Consider the following 17,277-nt stretch of genomic DNA (forward strand, 5'->3'; position numbering starts at 1 on the left):
GGCCTGGTGTGCGGGGGACCCGGGTTCAATTCCCGGCCAGGGCACATAGGAGAAGCGCCCATTTGCTTCTCCACCCTACCCCCTCCTTCCTCTCTGTCTCTCTCTTCCCCTCCCGCAGCCAAGGCTTCATTGGAGCAAAGATGGCCCGGGCGCTGGGGATGGCTCCTTGGCCTCTGCCCCAGGTGCTAGAGTGGCTCTGGTCGCAACAGAGCGACGCCCCAGAGGGGCAGAGCATCGCCCCCTGGTGGGCAGAGCGTCGCCCCTGGTGGGCGTGCCGGGTGGATCCTGGTCGGGCGCATGCGGGAGTCTGTCTGACTGTCTCTCCCCGTTTCCAGCTTCAAAAAAAAAAAAAAAAAAAAAAAAAAAATATATATATATATATATATATATACTGGAGAAAATCAGCATCAAGTCAGATGATGCAGAAGAATGAGTCAGCAATCAGGAAGACAGGGTAGTAGAAAATGCCCAGTTGGAAGACCAAAGAGAAAAAAGAATTAAAAAGAATAAGGATAACGTAAGGGCCCTTTGGGACAACATCAAATGTACTAATATTCAAATAATAGGGGTCCCACAAGGAGGAGAGAGCAAATGACAGGAAACTGATTTGAAGAAACAATGGCTGAAAACTTCCCTAACCTGGTGAAGGAAATATACATCCAAGTCCAGGAAGCACTAAGAGTTCCAAAGAAGATGAATCCAAAGAGACCCACACCAAGACACATTACAATTAAATTGTTAAAAGTTAAAGAGAGAATCTTAAAAGCAGCAAGAGAAAAACAACTATCAATAGTTACATACAAGGGAATGCCCATGAGACTATCAGTTGACTTTTCAACAGAAATTTGGCAGGGCCAGAAGGGAGTGCCATGACATATTTAACACGATGAAAGAGAAAACCTACAACTATGAATACTTTACCCAGCGGGGTTCTAGTACAGAATTGAAGGAGACATTAAGTACACACCTATTAATAATTACTTAAATATATACTTAAGTGCTCCACTGGAAAAATATAGGATGACTGAATAGATTAAAAAAAATTCCATATGCTGCCTATATAATCCTCCAGATTGAAAGACACATATATACTGAAAGTAAAGGGATGGAAAATATATTTTATGAAAAGGTAAATAAAATAAAAAGCTGGGATAGCAATACTTGTATTAGACAATATAAACTTTACAACAAAGTCTATAATATAACAAGAGACAAAGAAGGACCCAGCAATTCCACTTCTGGGCATTTATCTAAAGAAAGCAAAACACTAATATAAAAAGATACATGCACCCCAATATTCACTGCCTCATTATTTACAATGGCCAAGAGATGGAGACAGTGCACATCCATGTGCACGCATGCACACATACCAGAACATTACTCAGCCATGAAAAAAAACTAAATCTTGCCATTTGTGACAATATGGATAGACCTAAAGTACTGTGCTAAGTGAAATAAGTCAGAGAAAGACAAACACTGTATCATTTCACTTATGTGTAGAATCTAAAAAAAAAAAAGAAACAAATGAACAAACAAAACAGACTCACAGATACAGAATAACTGATAGTTTCTAGAGGGTTGAGTGGTTGGGGTATGGGCAAAAGGTGAAGGGAAAAAAAAAGGGTGAAGGGGATTAAGCAGTACAAACTTGTAGCTTTAACATAAATCCCAGGCATGTAAATTAGTGCATAGGGAATGAAGGCAATAAAATCACAGTAACTTTGCGTGGTGACAGTGGACCTTTTTAAGGTATATAAATGTGAAATCTCATTATGTTGTACATCTGAAACTAGTATAATGTGTGTCAACTATACTCTAATTTAAGAGCTTTACCTTCCAGAATAAAAATTAGGCATGAGACCAAACAAACCCCCCCAAAAACAAACAAACAAATCTCTGTAGGGTTGGAAGTTTATAAGGCTTATTTACTAACCTAAAATAAGATGAAACCTATCAGTGTAGACATCCTCAGGGGACTTTACTGTAGCCCCAGATGATGAACCCTGACACATCGAAGTTGGTGTTACAGGCCTTGAGAGATTAGATACTCCTTCATCTGGGTCAGCAACAACAAAGCCTGTGCTTGTAAGCCACAGTGCTGTAGCGTGGAGGATAAGCGCCCACGACTTGAAATAATGCAATTTTGCATTTTCACTGGTCTCTGCTGTGTAGAAAGCACCACCTACGAAAAAGGGGAAGCAAACAGTTTCAAGAGGAATAAAAGAAGTTAGCTTACACCACATTTTCTCTTTTCTGTTCCTAGACATACACCATTCCCATCATCCCAAAACTTCCTTTAGGATCCTTTCTAGTCAGTTCCCAACAGCCCAAGGCAACTATTCTCTGACTTTTATCAACATAAATAATTGACTTTGTCTGTTCTTGACTTTATATCAATGGACAAATATACAGTATGCATTTGTTTGCTTAACAGTGTTTTCTGGAGATTCTCCCATGCTGCTATGTTATATTTTTATTTCTATTTTAAGTACAATTGTTAAGTCATAGGTTGATATAACTTACCACCTTCTTAAAAACTTCCAAGCTTATTCTTAAATTTTTATTTTATTTTATTTTTTAGTGGAGGAAGGAGACAGAGAGAGAGTAAGAGACAGGGACAGACAGACAGGAAAGGAGATAAGCATCAACTCAGTTACAGCACTTTTAGTTCTTCATTGATTACTTTCTCATACGTCCCTTGACTGGGGTGCTCCAGCTGAGTCAGTGACCCCCTGCTCAAGCCAGTGGCCTTGGGCTCAAGCCAGCAACCTTTGGGCTCATACCGGTGCCCATGGGGTCACGTCTTTGATCCCATGCTCAAACCAAAGACCCTGAGGTTTTGAACCTGTGTCCTCAGTGTCCCAGGTCAACACTCTATCCACTGTGCCATCATGTGGTCAGGCTTAAATTTTTATCCTAAAAATATTTTAAGGCCCTGGCTGGTTGGCTCAGCGGTAGAGCGTCGGCCTAGCGCGCGGAGGACCCGGGTTCGATTCCCAGCCAGGGCACACAGGAGAAGCACCCATTTGCTTCTCCACCCCTCCGCAGCGCCTTCCTCTCTGTCTCTCTCTTCCCCTCCCGCAGCCAAGGCTCCATTGGAGCAAAGATGGCCCGGGCGCTGGGGATGGCTCTGTGGCCTCTGCCTCAGGCGCTAGAGTGGCTCTGGTCGCAACATGGCGACGCCCAGGATGGGCAGAGCATCGCCCCCTGGTGGGCAGAGCATCGCCCCTGGTGGGCGTGCCAGGTGGATCCCGGTTGGGCGCATGCGGGAGTCTGTCTGACTGTCTCTCCCTGTTTCCAGCTTCAGAAAAATGCAAAAAAAAAAAAAAAAAAAAAAAAATATATATATATATATATATATTAAAACAAGTATGTGATGTCTGTATGTGATTAAACAAATACTGATACCCATTTATTTACCTACCTCCAAGATTAATGTGACATTTTGCCTTTCTTAAACCTCTTACTTTTTATATACATATTAAAATAACCCAGTCCTAGCCAGGTTGCTCAGCAGGTTAGAATGTCATCCTGATATGTCAAGGTTGTGATTTTTCTCTCCAGTCAGGGCACATACAAAAATCAACAAATAAATGCACAAATAAGTGGAGTAACAAATTGATTTTTTTTTCTCTAAAAAAATACCCCCCCCAAACAAAACAAACATATAAAACCCAACCTAATACTTTGTTACACCACTAATTTTTACTCTTCCTTCTGTAACCCCTTTTCCTCAAGTCAGTCTGTATCACTCCCAAATATGGTTTTACACTTTTCACAACAGGTATCTGTATTCATCAATATTATGCTATTATCTTGTATTTCAATTTACTTAAAAGATGTTATATTATATATATCCTTTTTAAACTTGTCTTTTTTCACCTAACATTATGTTGATTTATGTCTGTCATTAACTTTTGCTGATAAATTATAGCAATACATCAGTTTCTATATTTATGCTATTGAAAAGTAAAATAAACACCCTATATTATATTCCTGTATATAATTCCAATTCAAATTCTAATAGAACTTGATAGGCTGACACTATAATTCATGTCATGGAGTAAAAAATGCCATTTTGTAACAACATTAAGTGTGGCTACCAAATATCCAATTGACAAAATATAACATTAATAACTATAAAATCAGAGACCTATACCCATCCCACACACTCAAACTAAGTTCTAGTTGGACTGCAGTCCATAATGCAGAGAGCAGTATTAAAAAGCTTATAGCTCTTTGCTGGTCTATGGTAATGCAGTGGACAGAGTGTTGACCTGAATGCTGCTGAGCTCGCTGGTTTGAAACCCTGGGCTTGCCTGGTCAAGGCACATACCACAAGCAAGCAATGAACAACTAAAGTGAAGCAACTACGAGTTGATACTTCTCACCCCACTCCTTTGTAAAATCAACAAAATCTTTTAAAAAAAAGATAAAGTAAAAAAACACATTGGTTTTCATGATCTTAAGTTAAGAAAAAAAAAATGTATGAGGCACTATACAAACACACAAACCATAAATAGCTGATTACATTAATTTTAAGAAGGTAAAAGAAATAAGCTGAAGACCAGGAGAAGATATCTGCAAGACCTCAAACCACAAAAGAATAATATTAAAAACATATAAAATATAGGTTGTTCTGTGGTGGTGCAGTGGACAAAGCATTGACCTGGAATTCTGAGGTTCCTGGTTTGAAATCCTGGGCTTATCTGGTCAAGGCACATACAACAAGCAACCAATGAACAACTAAAGTGAAGCAACTAAGCTGATACTTCTCATTCTACCCTGGCCCTCCTCTCTCTCTGTAAAAACCAATAAATAAAATCTAAAAATAAAAATCTACAAAAAAATAACAAAAAGTCAGAACATATAAAGGATTAATTAAGAAAATAATAAATACCAAGTAGAAAATAGGCAAAGATTGTGAATATATGATTTATGGAAGAAGAAATTTGGCCCATAAACCCATGGAAGAAGATTCTCAATCAAGAAAATAATAAATTTTTTAAAACTATTAAATATAAATACTATGTACTTCATACCCATCAGACTGGTAAAAACTAAGTATAGCCCTGGCCGGTTGGCTCAGCGGTAGAGCGTCGGCCTAGCGTGCGGAGGACCCGGGTTCGATTCCCGGCCAGGGCACACAGGAGAGGCGCCCATTTGCTTCTCCACCCCTCCGCCGCGCCTTCCTCTCTGTCTCTCTCTTCCCCTCCCGCAGCCAAAGCTCCATTGGAGCAAAGATGGCCCGGGCGCTGGGGATGGCTCCTTGGCCTCTGCCTCAGGCGCTAGAGTGGTTCTGGTCGCAAGATGGTGACACCCAGGATGGGCAGAGCATCGCCCCCTGGTGGACAGAGCGTGGCCCCTGGTGGGCGTGCCGGGTGGATCCCGGTCGGGCACATGCGGGAGTCTGTCTGACTGTCTCTCCCTGTTTCCAGCTTCAGAAAAATGCAAAAAAACAAACAAACAAAAAACAACAACTAAGTATAATAACATATAATGGTGGGGGCATGTAGCAAAACAGAAACATGTTGTTTCATGTAACATACAAATTGAGAAAACTACTTTGGAGAACCATTTGGCAGCATCTTAGGAGTTACGATGTGCATGCCTCATGATCTAGTCAATCAACTTCAGTGTGTCTAATCTGAAGCGACTCACATACCTATTCTATGAGTGAAAATTATACTAGGAACAATATTTCAGACAAACATTACTACCTAAATAAAGGACATGTCACGTAGGAGTTATGTAAGTATTTCACACCCTTACCTTCGATAGGAAGTTGGGAGGCAAATTCTGATGGCAAACTTAAGAGAGCAAAATCCTGAAGAGCAGCAAGCCAGAGCCTACTTAGTGTGCCCAGGTCAGTGTGGACTAAGTCAAGCAGTCCATCTGATGAGTGTGACCCATTTCTAACACTCTCTCCTGAACAGGTGATAGTCTTCAAAGGTTGTTTGTGGTTTTTATGTCTTTCTACAGCGATTATGTAGACCTGTTAAAAGTTAATTTGTAAATTTACTGTAACTTGTCCTTGGGACATTTACCTAGCCAGGTAGATCAATTAGAACATTATACTGATACACCAAGGTTGTAGGTTCATTCCCTATCAGAGCACATACAAGAAAAGTTAATTTGTAAATAGGAAGATCTTGTGCCCATTGAAAAAGTGCTATAATATTTTTATCTTGCTGAGGAGGTGAGCTTCCCTTTGAGTTTACCAGACCTGAAATGCATTGTGATACTAAAAGGTATACGTGGATAACAATACTTGGTAAATATGCTACCACTCTACAATTTATAACCATAACTAAATGATCTCAGCACTTTCTCACCCAGCCCTGTTATGGTCTTAAAAATCTATCTCAACATACGATTTCAGGTGGCCATCTCTGAACTACAGCAGGCTGAAATACTAAAAGTATTTTCTTTCAAAGTTGCCACTAGGCCTGACCTGTGGTGGTGCAGTGGATAAAGTGACCTGGAATGCTGAGTGAGGTCACCAGTTTGAAATCCTAGGGCTTGCCTGTTCTAGGCTCATGTGAGAAGCAACTATGGGTTAATGCTTCCTGCTTCTCCATACCCCATCCTTACTTTCTTTCTCTCTCTCTAAAAATCAATTTAAAAAATGACCACTAAATCACTACAAAAAGTTTATGTACATAGCTTTAACATGGCCTTTTTATAGAACTATAGGATGTGAAAGCATTCAACATAGTACATAATGTGCCTGTACTGCCCCTTCATCTACAGCTCTGAAATCCAATAAGCTCTGAAAAAATGTTTCTGGAAAACTAAGCTGGTGGCAATACTGAATTTCCATGAGGCTATTCAACCAACAAAGTGTCAATATCCAAACATTTTATTATAGCCTGACCAGGCAGTGGTGCAGTGGATAGAGCGTCATACTGGGATGCAGAGGACCCAGGTTCCAGACCCCACCAGCTTGAACCCAAGGTCGCTGGCTCCAGCAAGGGGTTACTGAGTAACCGTTACTTGGTCTGCTGAAGGCCCGCGGTCAAGGCACGTATGAGAAAGCAATCAATGAACAACTAAGGTGTTGCAATGCGCAATGAAAAACTAATGATTGATGCTTCTCATCTCTCTCCGTTCCTGTCTGTCTGTCCCTGTCTATCCCTCTCTCTAAAAAAAATAAATTAAAAAAAACACACAAACATTTTATTATAGATATATTAATGTGTCTAAGTATAGATTCCACAGTACTGCCCAGACTTCCTGAAAACATGGGAGTATACAATGCATTACTTTTTGAAAATCCCCAAATTCGGAATCCCAAATATTATCTGGTACCAAGGATTTCTAATACCAGATTATGAACCTTCTTTATACAGAATCTGCTGGTGAGTCATTATGTTTACTGAGGAGAGATCAGGAGGAGGTAATGGGCTTATGCAAGAACATAGAAATTCAAATTATAAAAAATACTATATAAGCATATTTTAAAAATATTGTCAAAGCATAAAGAATTGACTGTTAAAGATAGATCCAGCTTATTAAATCTAGGTAGAACTACTTCCTAAGATTTGTCAACCCTAAATAGTGGTAAAAAACCAAATTCTATAATCTTCAGGTTTTATTAAGCTGTACTGGAGGAAACCTTTTCATATATATGTATGTGTATTGACACACACAAAATGTGTGTGTGTAAGAGACAGTAACAGAGGGAGGTACAGACAGATAGGAAGGGAGAGAGATGAGAAGCATCAATTTTTTGCTGCGACACCTTAGTTGTTCATTGATTGCTTTCTCATATGTGCTTTGACTGGGGGCCTACAGCAGACACAGTGACTCCTTGCTCAAGCCAGTGACTATGGGCTCAAGCTGGTGAACTGTGCTCAAACCAGATGAGCCCGCGCTCAAGCCAGCAATCTCGGGTTCGAACCTGGGTTCTCTGCTCTATCCACTGCGCTACTGCCTGGTCAGGCTCTTATATATTAATTAGTTCTCTCAGTTGTGACTGAGACTACACACATTCATTAAAACAGCATTTGAACCCAGATTGGCCAAGTTTCGTAATTGCTAAAGCTGGATGATGGGTATAACTGGGTTCATTATACTATTATATCAACTTTCACATCTATGAGAACATTTCCTCAGTAAATTAAAAAGAAAAAGGCCTTGGCTGGAGAGCTTAGTTGGTTAGAGCATCGTCCTGAAATGCCAAGGTTGCAGGTAAATTACCAGTCAGGGTACAGACAAGAATTAACAAATGAGCCTGACCAGGCGGTGGCGCAATGGATAGAGCGTTGGCCTAGGATGAGGAGGACCCAAGTTCGAGACCCGAGGTCACCAGCTTGAGCGCGGGCTCATCTGGTTTGAGCAAAGCTCACCAGCTTGGACCCAGGTCGCTGGCTCGAGCAACTCGGTCTGCTGAAGGCCCGTGGTTGAGGCACATATGAGAAAGCAATCAGTGAACAACTAAGGTGTCACAACTAAAAACTGATGATTGATGCTTCTCATCTCTCTCCCTTCCTATCTGTCTGTCCCTATCTATCCCTCTCTCTGATTCTATCTCTGTCCCTGTATATAAAAAAAACAACAACAAATGAATGTGGCCCTAGCTGGTTGGCTCAGTGGTAGAGTGTTGGCCCAGCATGCGGATTTGATTCCCAGTCAAGGCATGCAGGAGAAGCAACCATCTGCTTCTTTACACCTTCCCTTTCTCTCTCTCTCTCTCTCTCTCTATCATTTCCCCTCCTGCAACCATGGCTCGACTGGCTAAAGCAAGTTGGCCTTGGGTGCTGAGGATAGCTCCATGCCTACGACTCAGGTGCTAAAAAATAGCTCCGGTTACAACAGAGCCAACGCCCCAGATGGGCAGAGCATCACCCCTAGTGGGTTTGCTTGGTGGATCCTGGTCAAGGCACATGCGGGAGTCTGTCTCTCTGTCTCCTCTCCTCTCACTAAAAAAAACCGAAACGAAACAAGCAAAAAATTAATGCATAAATAAGTGGAACAACAAATCAATGCTACTCTCTCCCCCTTCTCCCTCTCTAAAGTCAATAAATGAATTAAAAAAAAAAAACTTACTCCCTGATAAGAAAAGTAACTAATGAAGTTAAACATTTTTATATTTCTTTAACCTTAGAAAAGAAAATGATTTATTATTTAATATAGAAAGTCATTCTATAAAACAACATACAAAATTAAATTACGTTATATAGTTAATAAAACATACAAGGAAACCCACATTTCTAGTAGTTCAGATTTCAATAAAAGTTGATTTTCATTAGCTATTATAAAGTCTCTCTGGCTCACTACTACCCCTACTGAAAGCAGCAGATTACAGACAATATAAAAAACACTTGACTACTTGGCCAAAACATGAGTTAACATATAAATCACATGTTGAAAGCCTTTTGTTAACCTTAAAAAAGGACTTACTTGTGTTTTAAAAAGTTAATTTCGGTTTATAGCCTAAGGTATTTTATTTCAAATTTCCATTACAAATTTCAGTACTAACCTCTGCCCAGGCTTTGAGCACAGCTAAGATCTCCATGGTAGAAGCACTTTCATTATATAAGTGACTTAGAGCTTCTTTTCCAGCCTGTATTTTTGTTAATGATGAAACAAGCAAGTGATGAACTCTTCGGAGATCATTAAGGTCACTTACAACTCCACTTGCTATCCAGGCACTGCAAACCTGGTTTTTAAGAAAGTAAGAAGCTGCATTTGAAAATTATAAATATTTCCCTTGTGAGTTCAGCAAAGTTCATCCACAGCTTAGGAATCAAGTCACAGAAATCACCTTGCTATTAAGAGACCCAAGGAAATGCTGCTGATAATGACACTCAAAGGCGAGCATTTCAGAAGGAAATACAGTCTAAGGTTGAAGCAAGAAAACCAATACTGATCAGCACATAAAATCAAAGAGCTTCAGATGTTATTTCTAGAGAAAAATAAAGCTACAGAAGACACCACTTTCATAAATGCTTGGGTTAACATTTGAATTAAAACTCCAATCTTGATTATTTCATCTTTTTACATTTTAAAATCTGAGACTGTGATTAATTAATATAACTTTCATAAAAGATAAAGAACCTAACATTAAAACCCCAAAGAAGATTTTGATTCTTAAGGAAACAATATTAAACATTTCTATTTTTAAATTTCTAATACAAAATGTCATTAATAATTTTCCTATGAAAAATGTTTACTCAGTTATCAGAAATGTTTATATATTTCTCTTTTTCTAGAGAAAATTTGCTTTTCCTTTTCAATCTATCCACTTCCTGTCTCATTTCACAAAATTTCATATGGCTTACAGCAAGAACCCACATAATAAAGTGATTAATAAATTAGCAACTCATTACATTTAACACAGTTCTCTGAATATTGAAGGCACTCAAAACATTTCCTAAATACAACTGAATAAAAGAAAGTTGAAAGACCTGACTAAAATTAGCATTTTTATTATATTTATAATTAATTCAATTCAAGCCAGTTCTGCTTTTTCATTATTTTAGGTCATTAAGGCTGCATATTGAGTGTTTGACAACCACTCCAAGAAAAGCAAGTTTAGAATTCTTTGAGATATATATAAACCCACCCAATCTCACTTGAAATACAATTCTAAACTATTGTGAGATACCTTTTTTACTTCATCATATAAGCAAAATTTTACAAGTTTGAAAAATTGCAGTATTGCTCAGACTATGGGGGAACAAGTACTTGCATACATTACTGGTGGGAGATAAAATTGGTAAACCTTTATAATCTTTAACTCAGTAATTCAATTTTGGAGAATTTATTTTACAGATGTGCTTGTACCCAGTGAAATGACCTATTAAGGTCATTCACGCCCTGGCCGGTTGGCTCAGTGGTACAGCGTCGGCCTGGCGTGCGGGGGACCCGGGTTCAATTCCCGGCCAGGGCACATAGGAGAAGCGCCCATTTGCTTCTCCACCCCCCCTCCTTCCTCTCTGTCTCTCTCTTCCCCTCCCGCAGCCAAGGCTCCATTGGAGCAAAGATGGCCCGGGCGCTGGGGATGGCTCCTTGGCCTCTGCCTCAGGCGCTAGAGTGGCTCTGGTCACAGCAGAGTGATGCCCCGGAGGGGCAGAGCATCGCCCCCTGGTGGGCAGAGCGTCGCCCCTGGTGGGCGGGCATGCAGGGTGGATCCCGGTCGGGCGCATGCGGGAGTCTGTCTGACTGTCTCTCCCCGTTTCCAGCTTCAGAAAAAAAAAAAAAAAAAAAAAAAAGAAGGTCATTCACTGTGGCAGTATTTAAAATAGCAAACAATGAAAAAACCCATTTATCTGTCACTGATTAAATTATAACTTATCCATATACTGAATTATCATGGAGTTACATAAAAGAGGAAGTTCTCTAAATTGAAAAAGTAACAAAAAAGGAGCAGCTATGATTAATTGTTAGAAAACTATAATAACTGCAGAATTACTTCTAAAGAGAGAGTTTTGGTTCTTAAACTTTATCTTTTTAGGCATTTACCTGACATGCTTTGGCAGTGACATCAGGTGGTGTCTCTGAAGTGAAGGCTGGTCTAAGTGCTGCTCCTACCTGGCAAAGACATTATATGACATACAAAGATCAACAAGGAGGACAGACAAGCTCCTCTCCTTCTCTCTCTCTCTCTCTTTTTAGTCTTTTATTTATTAAAAAAAATATTTTTAAAGACTTTATTCATTTTAGAGAAGAGAGAGAGGGAGGGAGGGAGAAAGGAGGGGGGGGAGAGAGAGAGAGAGAGAGAGAGAGAGAGAGAGAGGGGGGTAGGAGCAGGAAGCACCAATTTCCATATGTGTCTTGACCAGGCAAAGCCTAGGGTTTCAAGCTGGCGAACCTCAGCGTTGCAGTTTGATGCTTTATCCACAGGTCAGGCTCCTTATCTTTTTAGTGTTATTAAAACTATTTATAATAGGTATTAGGGATACCTTTTGTTTTGCCCGCCTAGCATATTGTTCTGTTTTTATCTAACAGCATCTAAATTTTCCTTTCAGGAACCTTCTCTCTCCTCAAATCTTAGCCCATGCTGTTGCTATGGAGCTGACAGCACGGCCTGGCTCCAGAGACCCAGGGTGGAATAAGGAAAGCTCCCCTCAGACTTCTGCTAGGAGCCTGGGAAAGAAGCACCAACTCTATAAGATTTGGGTGCTAAGAGAACCATCATGATACCACTTGGAGAGAGCAAGTTTGAGAATAAAGCCAGTGTAGAACCAAGCAGTCAACTAAGATTTCTGAAAACAATTTTCCTCTTCTACTAAGTGAGTTGTAATTTATTTCTATCATTTGCAATTTCAAGAGGACTAAAAATATAACAGAATTACAATGTTTTATTCTAATATGATAGTTCTGTGTAATGCCACTCCCTTCCTTTGCTTTGTCCCTAAGCATACACTGGCATTACCTGTTGAAATATGTGATGGAGACTGCTAACTAACTGGTGAACTGCTCTGGTCTCCCTAACCACCAGCTGTTCAAAGCTGCCTCTGAATCCTAATGAGAGGCATTCTGGGATGCTGCTGCAGGATTACATGTGACGTGTGTGATATAACATGCGATAATTCTGTTACCTTCCTGGCTCTTCCAAATGGCTCAATGCACGAAACACGAGTTAAAAAGATCACAAAACTAGTACTAGAAACCTGAACTCCTTTCTAAGTCCACACACACAAAAAGGCGGTTACATCTATTCTAGGAACAATGATTTGTAAATAGAACTTGCAATGTAGCCTAAACAGAATGTTTAGTGATGATTTAGTGTTATCTCAAGCTTATTTCCGCATTTTATAAAAAATTTCATTACCAAAGTTCTTTTTTCTAAAGTGAGAAAAGGGGAAATAGTGAGGCATGCACTCTGATGGGGATCCACTTGGCAACCCCCGTCTGAGGCCGATGCTCAGATCAACTGAGCCTCAGGGGAGGAAGAGAGAGAGAAGGGGGATAATCAGGGGGCGGGAAGCAGATGGCCGCTTCTCCTGTGTGCCCTGCCTGGGGATCGAACCCCGGACTTTTGCATGCCAGGCTGATGCTCTATCTACTGAGCCAATCAGCCAGGGCCCAAATTTCTTTATTTCCCAAAATTACCATGAAGGTTTTAATAATGAAAATTGACCTTCAATGTTATAAAAGACCTATTTTGTGTACTACTATGCTTTTACTTGAAGATTTCTTCTTCAAACATACATATTTTCTATATACTGATTATAATGGTGATACATAAGCAGAGCTATATACTCATTTACGTATAAAAAGGTGACACGCCAATTATTTCAGACTTTTTTTTTTTTACAGAGACAGAGTCAGAGAGAGGGATAGACAGGGACAGACAGACAGAAACAGAGAGATGAGAAGCATCAATCATTAGTTTTTCGTTGCGCATTGAGGCACCTTAGTTGTTCATTGATTGCTTTCTCATATGTGCTTGACCGTGGGCCTTCAGCAGACCGAGTAACCCCTTGCTCCAGCCAGTGACCTTGGGTCCAAGCTGGTGAGCTTTTGCTCAAACCAGATGAGCCCGCGCTCAAGCTGGTGACCTCGGAGTCTCGAACCTGGGTCCTTGGCATCCTAGTCCGATGCTCTATCCACTGCGCCACTGCCTGGTCAGGCATATTTCCGACTTTTTATCTGGGTGTCTAACAATAAAACCCTCTAGCAGAAGAGCACTCACATTGGCTTGATACTGTTCCAGAATCACGTGTCCTGGAAACTCTGGTTCTGGAACAGTCGCAAATCTCTGAATCACAATTAACAATGCTTCAAGGCCAGAGAGACGGAGCTGGTCACTATGATCTGTGGCAGCCATAAAAGCCATGCGGATTAAGTCAGCAAGATGTAGTGCCAAAAAGTCATCTACAAGAGTAAAGAAAAAACTTATAAAAAAGAAAATAAGCTGGAAGCAAGATTTATGTTACCTTTTTAATTTAATTTCATAATCTAGACTTTAAATATCTGATTTTATACACTGTTTTGTTTTATTGTTATATACAAAGTTTAAAGTTGGATTTACTACACCACTGTAAATACAAAAAATCACCCCAAAGCAAGAAATTATACAGCTATTCAAAAACCAAAGGCAGAATTAACATCCTTTAAAAGAGTATTAATAGTACCATCAATAAAAATTGTGTTTAGATTTTCTGATAGAAGTATATTGGAAGGTACTTAGGAGACTTTGGGTTTTTTGTTTTTTAGATTTTATTTATTCATTTTTCAGAGAGAGAAGAGAGAGAGAAACAGAGAGAAAGAAAGGAGAGGGGGAGGAGCAGGAAGCATCAACTCCCATATGTGCCTTGACCAGGCAAGCCCAGGGTTTCTAATGAGTGACCTCAGTGTTCCATATCAATGCTTTATTCACTGTGCCACCTCAGGTCAGGAGACTTTGGGTTTTGGTGAATCAGTCAGTTAACATAATCTCTTTATGTCAACTTGAAGCTAAAAGACTCACTGTGCCTTTAGGTAGTTTTATGTAGTGCATTAAATGCACTAGATTATTTTATTTTTGCATGTCATGCCACATATAAAATGATGGGACTATAAAAAAACATTTCTCACTATAACATTATAAATGAAAATGCTTTTCATTCCTACAACACAATCTTTGGAGTAATAATTCTACCAGGGCAAAACATAACACAATCATTTAAGAATGTTTCAACAATAAAATGTTTAGGGTACAATTAATCTTTACCTAAAATATCTTTGAGACTAATTCAAGAAATAGCTATAGGCCACACTGAAGAAAACAACTCATCTTAGTAGGTGCCAATTACAGTTTCAATTGGGAGAACAGGAATCAGTAAGCATCTGTGATATATTTTACACTATTAGTATCTAGGACAGTGCTCATCACAACTAAGAGAATACAGTATATATATGCTGCTTGGAAAATCATTAAAACAGAGATAATTCATACTCTCAGAGTGGCAATAAGAACATTTTGCTTTATAATTCTTTTGTCTGGTAAAGAATATTTTCAAGGCATTTATATATATGCATTGTGCTTTTGAACATGTGAAGTGAATTTAAAAAATCAGAAATCAGGCCCTGGCCGGTTGGCTCAGTGATAGAGCCTCGGCCTGGTATGCAGGAGTCCCGGGTTTGATTCCCGGCCAAGGCACACAGGAGAGGTGCCCATCTGCTTCTCCACCCCTCCCCCTCTCTTTCCTCTCTGTCTCTCTCTTCTCCTCCTGCAGCTGAGGCTCCATTGGAGCAAAGTTGGCCTGGGTGCTGAGGATGGCTCTATGGCCTCTGCCTCAGGTGTCAGAATGGCTCTGGTTGCAACAGAGCAACGCCCCAGATGGGCAGAGCATCGCTCCCTGGTGGGCATACCGGGTGGATCCTGGTCAGGCACATGCGGGAGTCTGTCTGACTGCCTCCCCGTTTCCAACTTCAGAAAAATACAAATAAATAAATAAATAAATGATTTTAAAAATCAGAAATCAAACGATGGGGGGCCTGACCAGGCGGTGGCACAGTGGATAGAGCGTCAGACTGGGATGCGGAAGGACCCAGGTTCGAGACCCCAGGATACCCAGCTTGAGCGTGGGCTCATCTGGTTTGAGCAAAAAAGCTCACTGGCATGGACCCAAGGTCACTGGCTTGAGCGGGGGGTTACTCAGCCTGCTGAAGGCCTGCGGTCATGGCACATATGAGAAAGCAATCAATGAATTAAGGTGTTGCAACGAAAAACTGATGATTGATGCTTCTCATCTCTCTCCGTTCCTGTCTGTCTGTCCCAATCTATCCCTCTCTCTGACTCACTCTCTGTCCCTGTAAAAAAAGAAAAAATTAAAAAAAAAATTAAACGATGGGGGTTGTGGTGCACATGTGCGCTGGAAGGTTCAGAATCTAATTCTGCACCGGGAAGCTGCGGAGCCTGGAGACGGAGGGAATTTATCATCAGAAAACCCCCACTCCAGGAATTACTAAAGGGGGTTTTCCATCCAAATACAAAGAACAAAATAAAACAAAACCACAAGTAAAAGCTCCACGAAGAAAACAATAAAACCAAATTTAAACTGTGACAACAAAAACAAACAAAAAAAGGGGGAGAGGATGGAAATTAACAGTAGCAAAGGACGATGGAGTATAGAAGTACTCACAAGATAGTGCATTACAATGAACAGGGTAGATAGAAACCCTTTTCATTACTTAATGGTAACCACCCTTTAAAAAACCACCACAGAAGCATATGATTTAAAAAATATAGCAACAAAGGAAAGAAGTATGGAATACAACCAAACAAAAACAAAGGATCGAAAAACAAAAGAGAAGAATCAAGACACAAAACTAACAGAAAGCAATCTATAAAATGGCAATAGGAAACCCACAAGTATCAATAATGACACTAAATGTAAACAGATTAAACTCACCAATAAAAAGACACAGAGTAGCAGAATGGATTAAAAAAGAAAATCCAACTGTATGCTGCCTACAAGAAACTCATCTAAGCAACAAGGATAAAAACAAATTCAAAGTGAAAGGCTGGAAAACAATACTCCAAGCAAATAACATCCAAAAAAAAGCAGGCGTATCAATACTCGTATCTGATAATGCTGACTACAGGACAGCAAAAGTACTCAGAGACAAAAATGGTCATTTCATAATGATTAAGGGGACGCTGAATCAAGAAGACATAACAATTCTTAATATATATGCACCAAACCAAGGGGCACCAAAATATATAAGACAGCTACTTATAGACCTTAAAACAAAAACTGACAAAAATACAATCATACTTGGAGACCTCAATACACCACTGACAGCTCTAGATCGGTCATCCAAACAGAGAATCAATAAAGATATATTGGCCTTAAACAAAACACTAGAGAACCTGGATATGATAGACATCTACAGGACATTTCATCCCAAAGTGACAGAGTATATATTTTTATATTTTTCTCCAGTGTACACAGATCATTCTCAAGAACTGACCATATGTTGGGCCACAAAAATAACATCAGCAAATTCGGAAAAACCAAAGTTGTACCAAGTATATTTTCTGATCATAAAACCTTGAAACTAGAATTCAACTGCAAAAAAGAGGAAAAAAACCCCCACATAAACGTGGAAACTAAATAACATACTTTTAAAAAATGAATGGGTCAAAGAAGAAATAAGCACAGAGATCAAAAGATATATACAGACAAATGAAAATGACAATACAACATATCAGAATCTATGGGATGCAGCAAAAGCAGTGATAAGAGGGAAGTTCTTATCACTTCAGGTCTATATGAACAAACAAGAGAGAGCCCAAGAGAACCACTTAACTTCACACCTTAAGGAACTGGAAAAAGA

At 39.8% G+C, this 17,277-nt stretch overlaps 1 protein-coding gene across 2 annotated transcripts in view; it reads right to left on the bottom strand.

The window, feature by feature from the left end:
- HEATR5A (HEAT repeat containing 5A) overlaps positions 1-17,277 on the bottom strand; it is a 134,084-nt gene that overhangs the window by 23,451 nt on the left and 93,356 nt on the right. For both annotated transcript variants that reach the window (XM_066277674.1, XM_066277673.1), the window contains 5 exons: positions 13,646-13,827; positions 11,470-11,538; positions 9,485-9,664; positions 5,773-5,995; positions 1,934-2,182 (listed from right to left, as the gene is read on the bottom strand). In XM_066277674.1, the coding sequence (XP_066133771.1) occupies positions 1,934-2,182; positions 5,773-5,995; positions 9,485-9,664; positions 11,470-11,538; positions 13,646-13,827 (903 nt within the window). The remainder of the gene's footprint in view (positions 1-1,933; positions 2,183-5,772; positions 5,996-9,484; positions 9,665-11,469; positions 11,539-13,645; positions 13,828-17,277) is intronic.

This window comes from Saccopteryx bilineata, chromosome 4 (assembly GCF_036850765.1).
Source record: "Saccopteryx bilineata isolate mSacBil1 chromosome 4, mSacBil1_pri_phased_curated, whole genome shotgun sequence".
In the NCBI taxonomy this organism is placed as follows: domain Eukaryota; kingdom Metazoa; phylum Chordata; class Mammalia; order Chiroptera; family Emballonuridae; genus Saccopteryx; species Saccopteryx bilineata.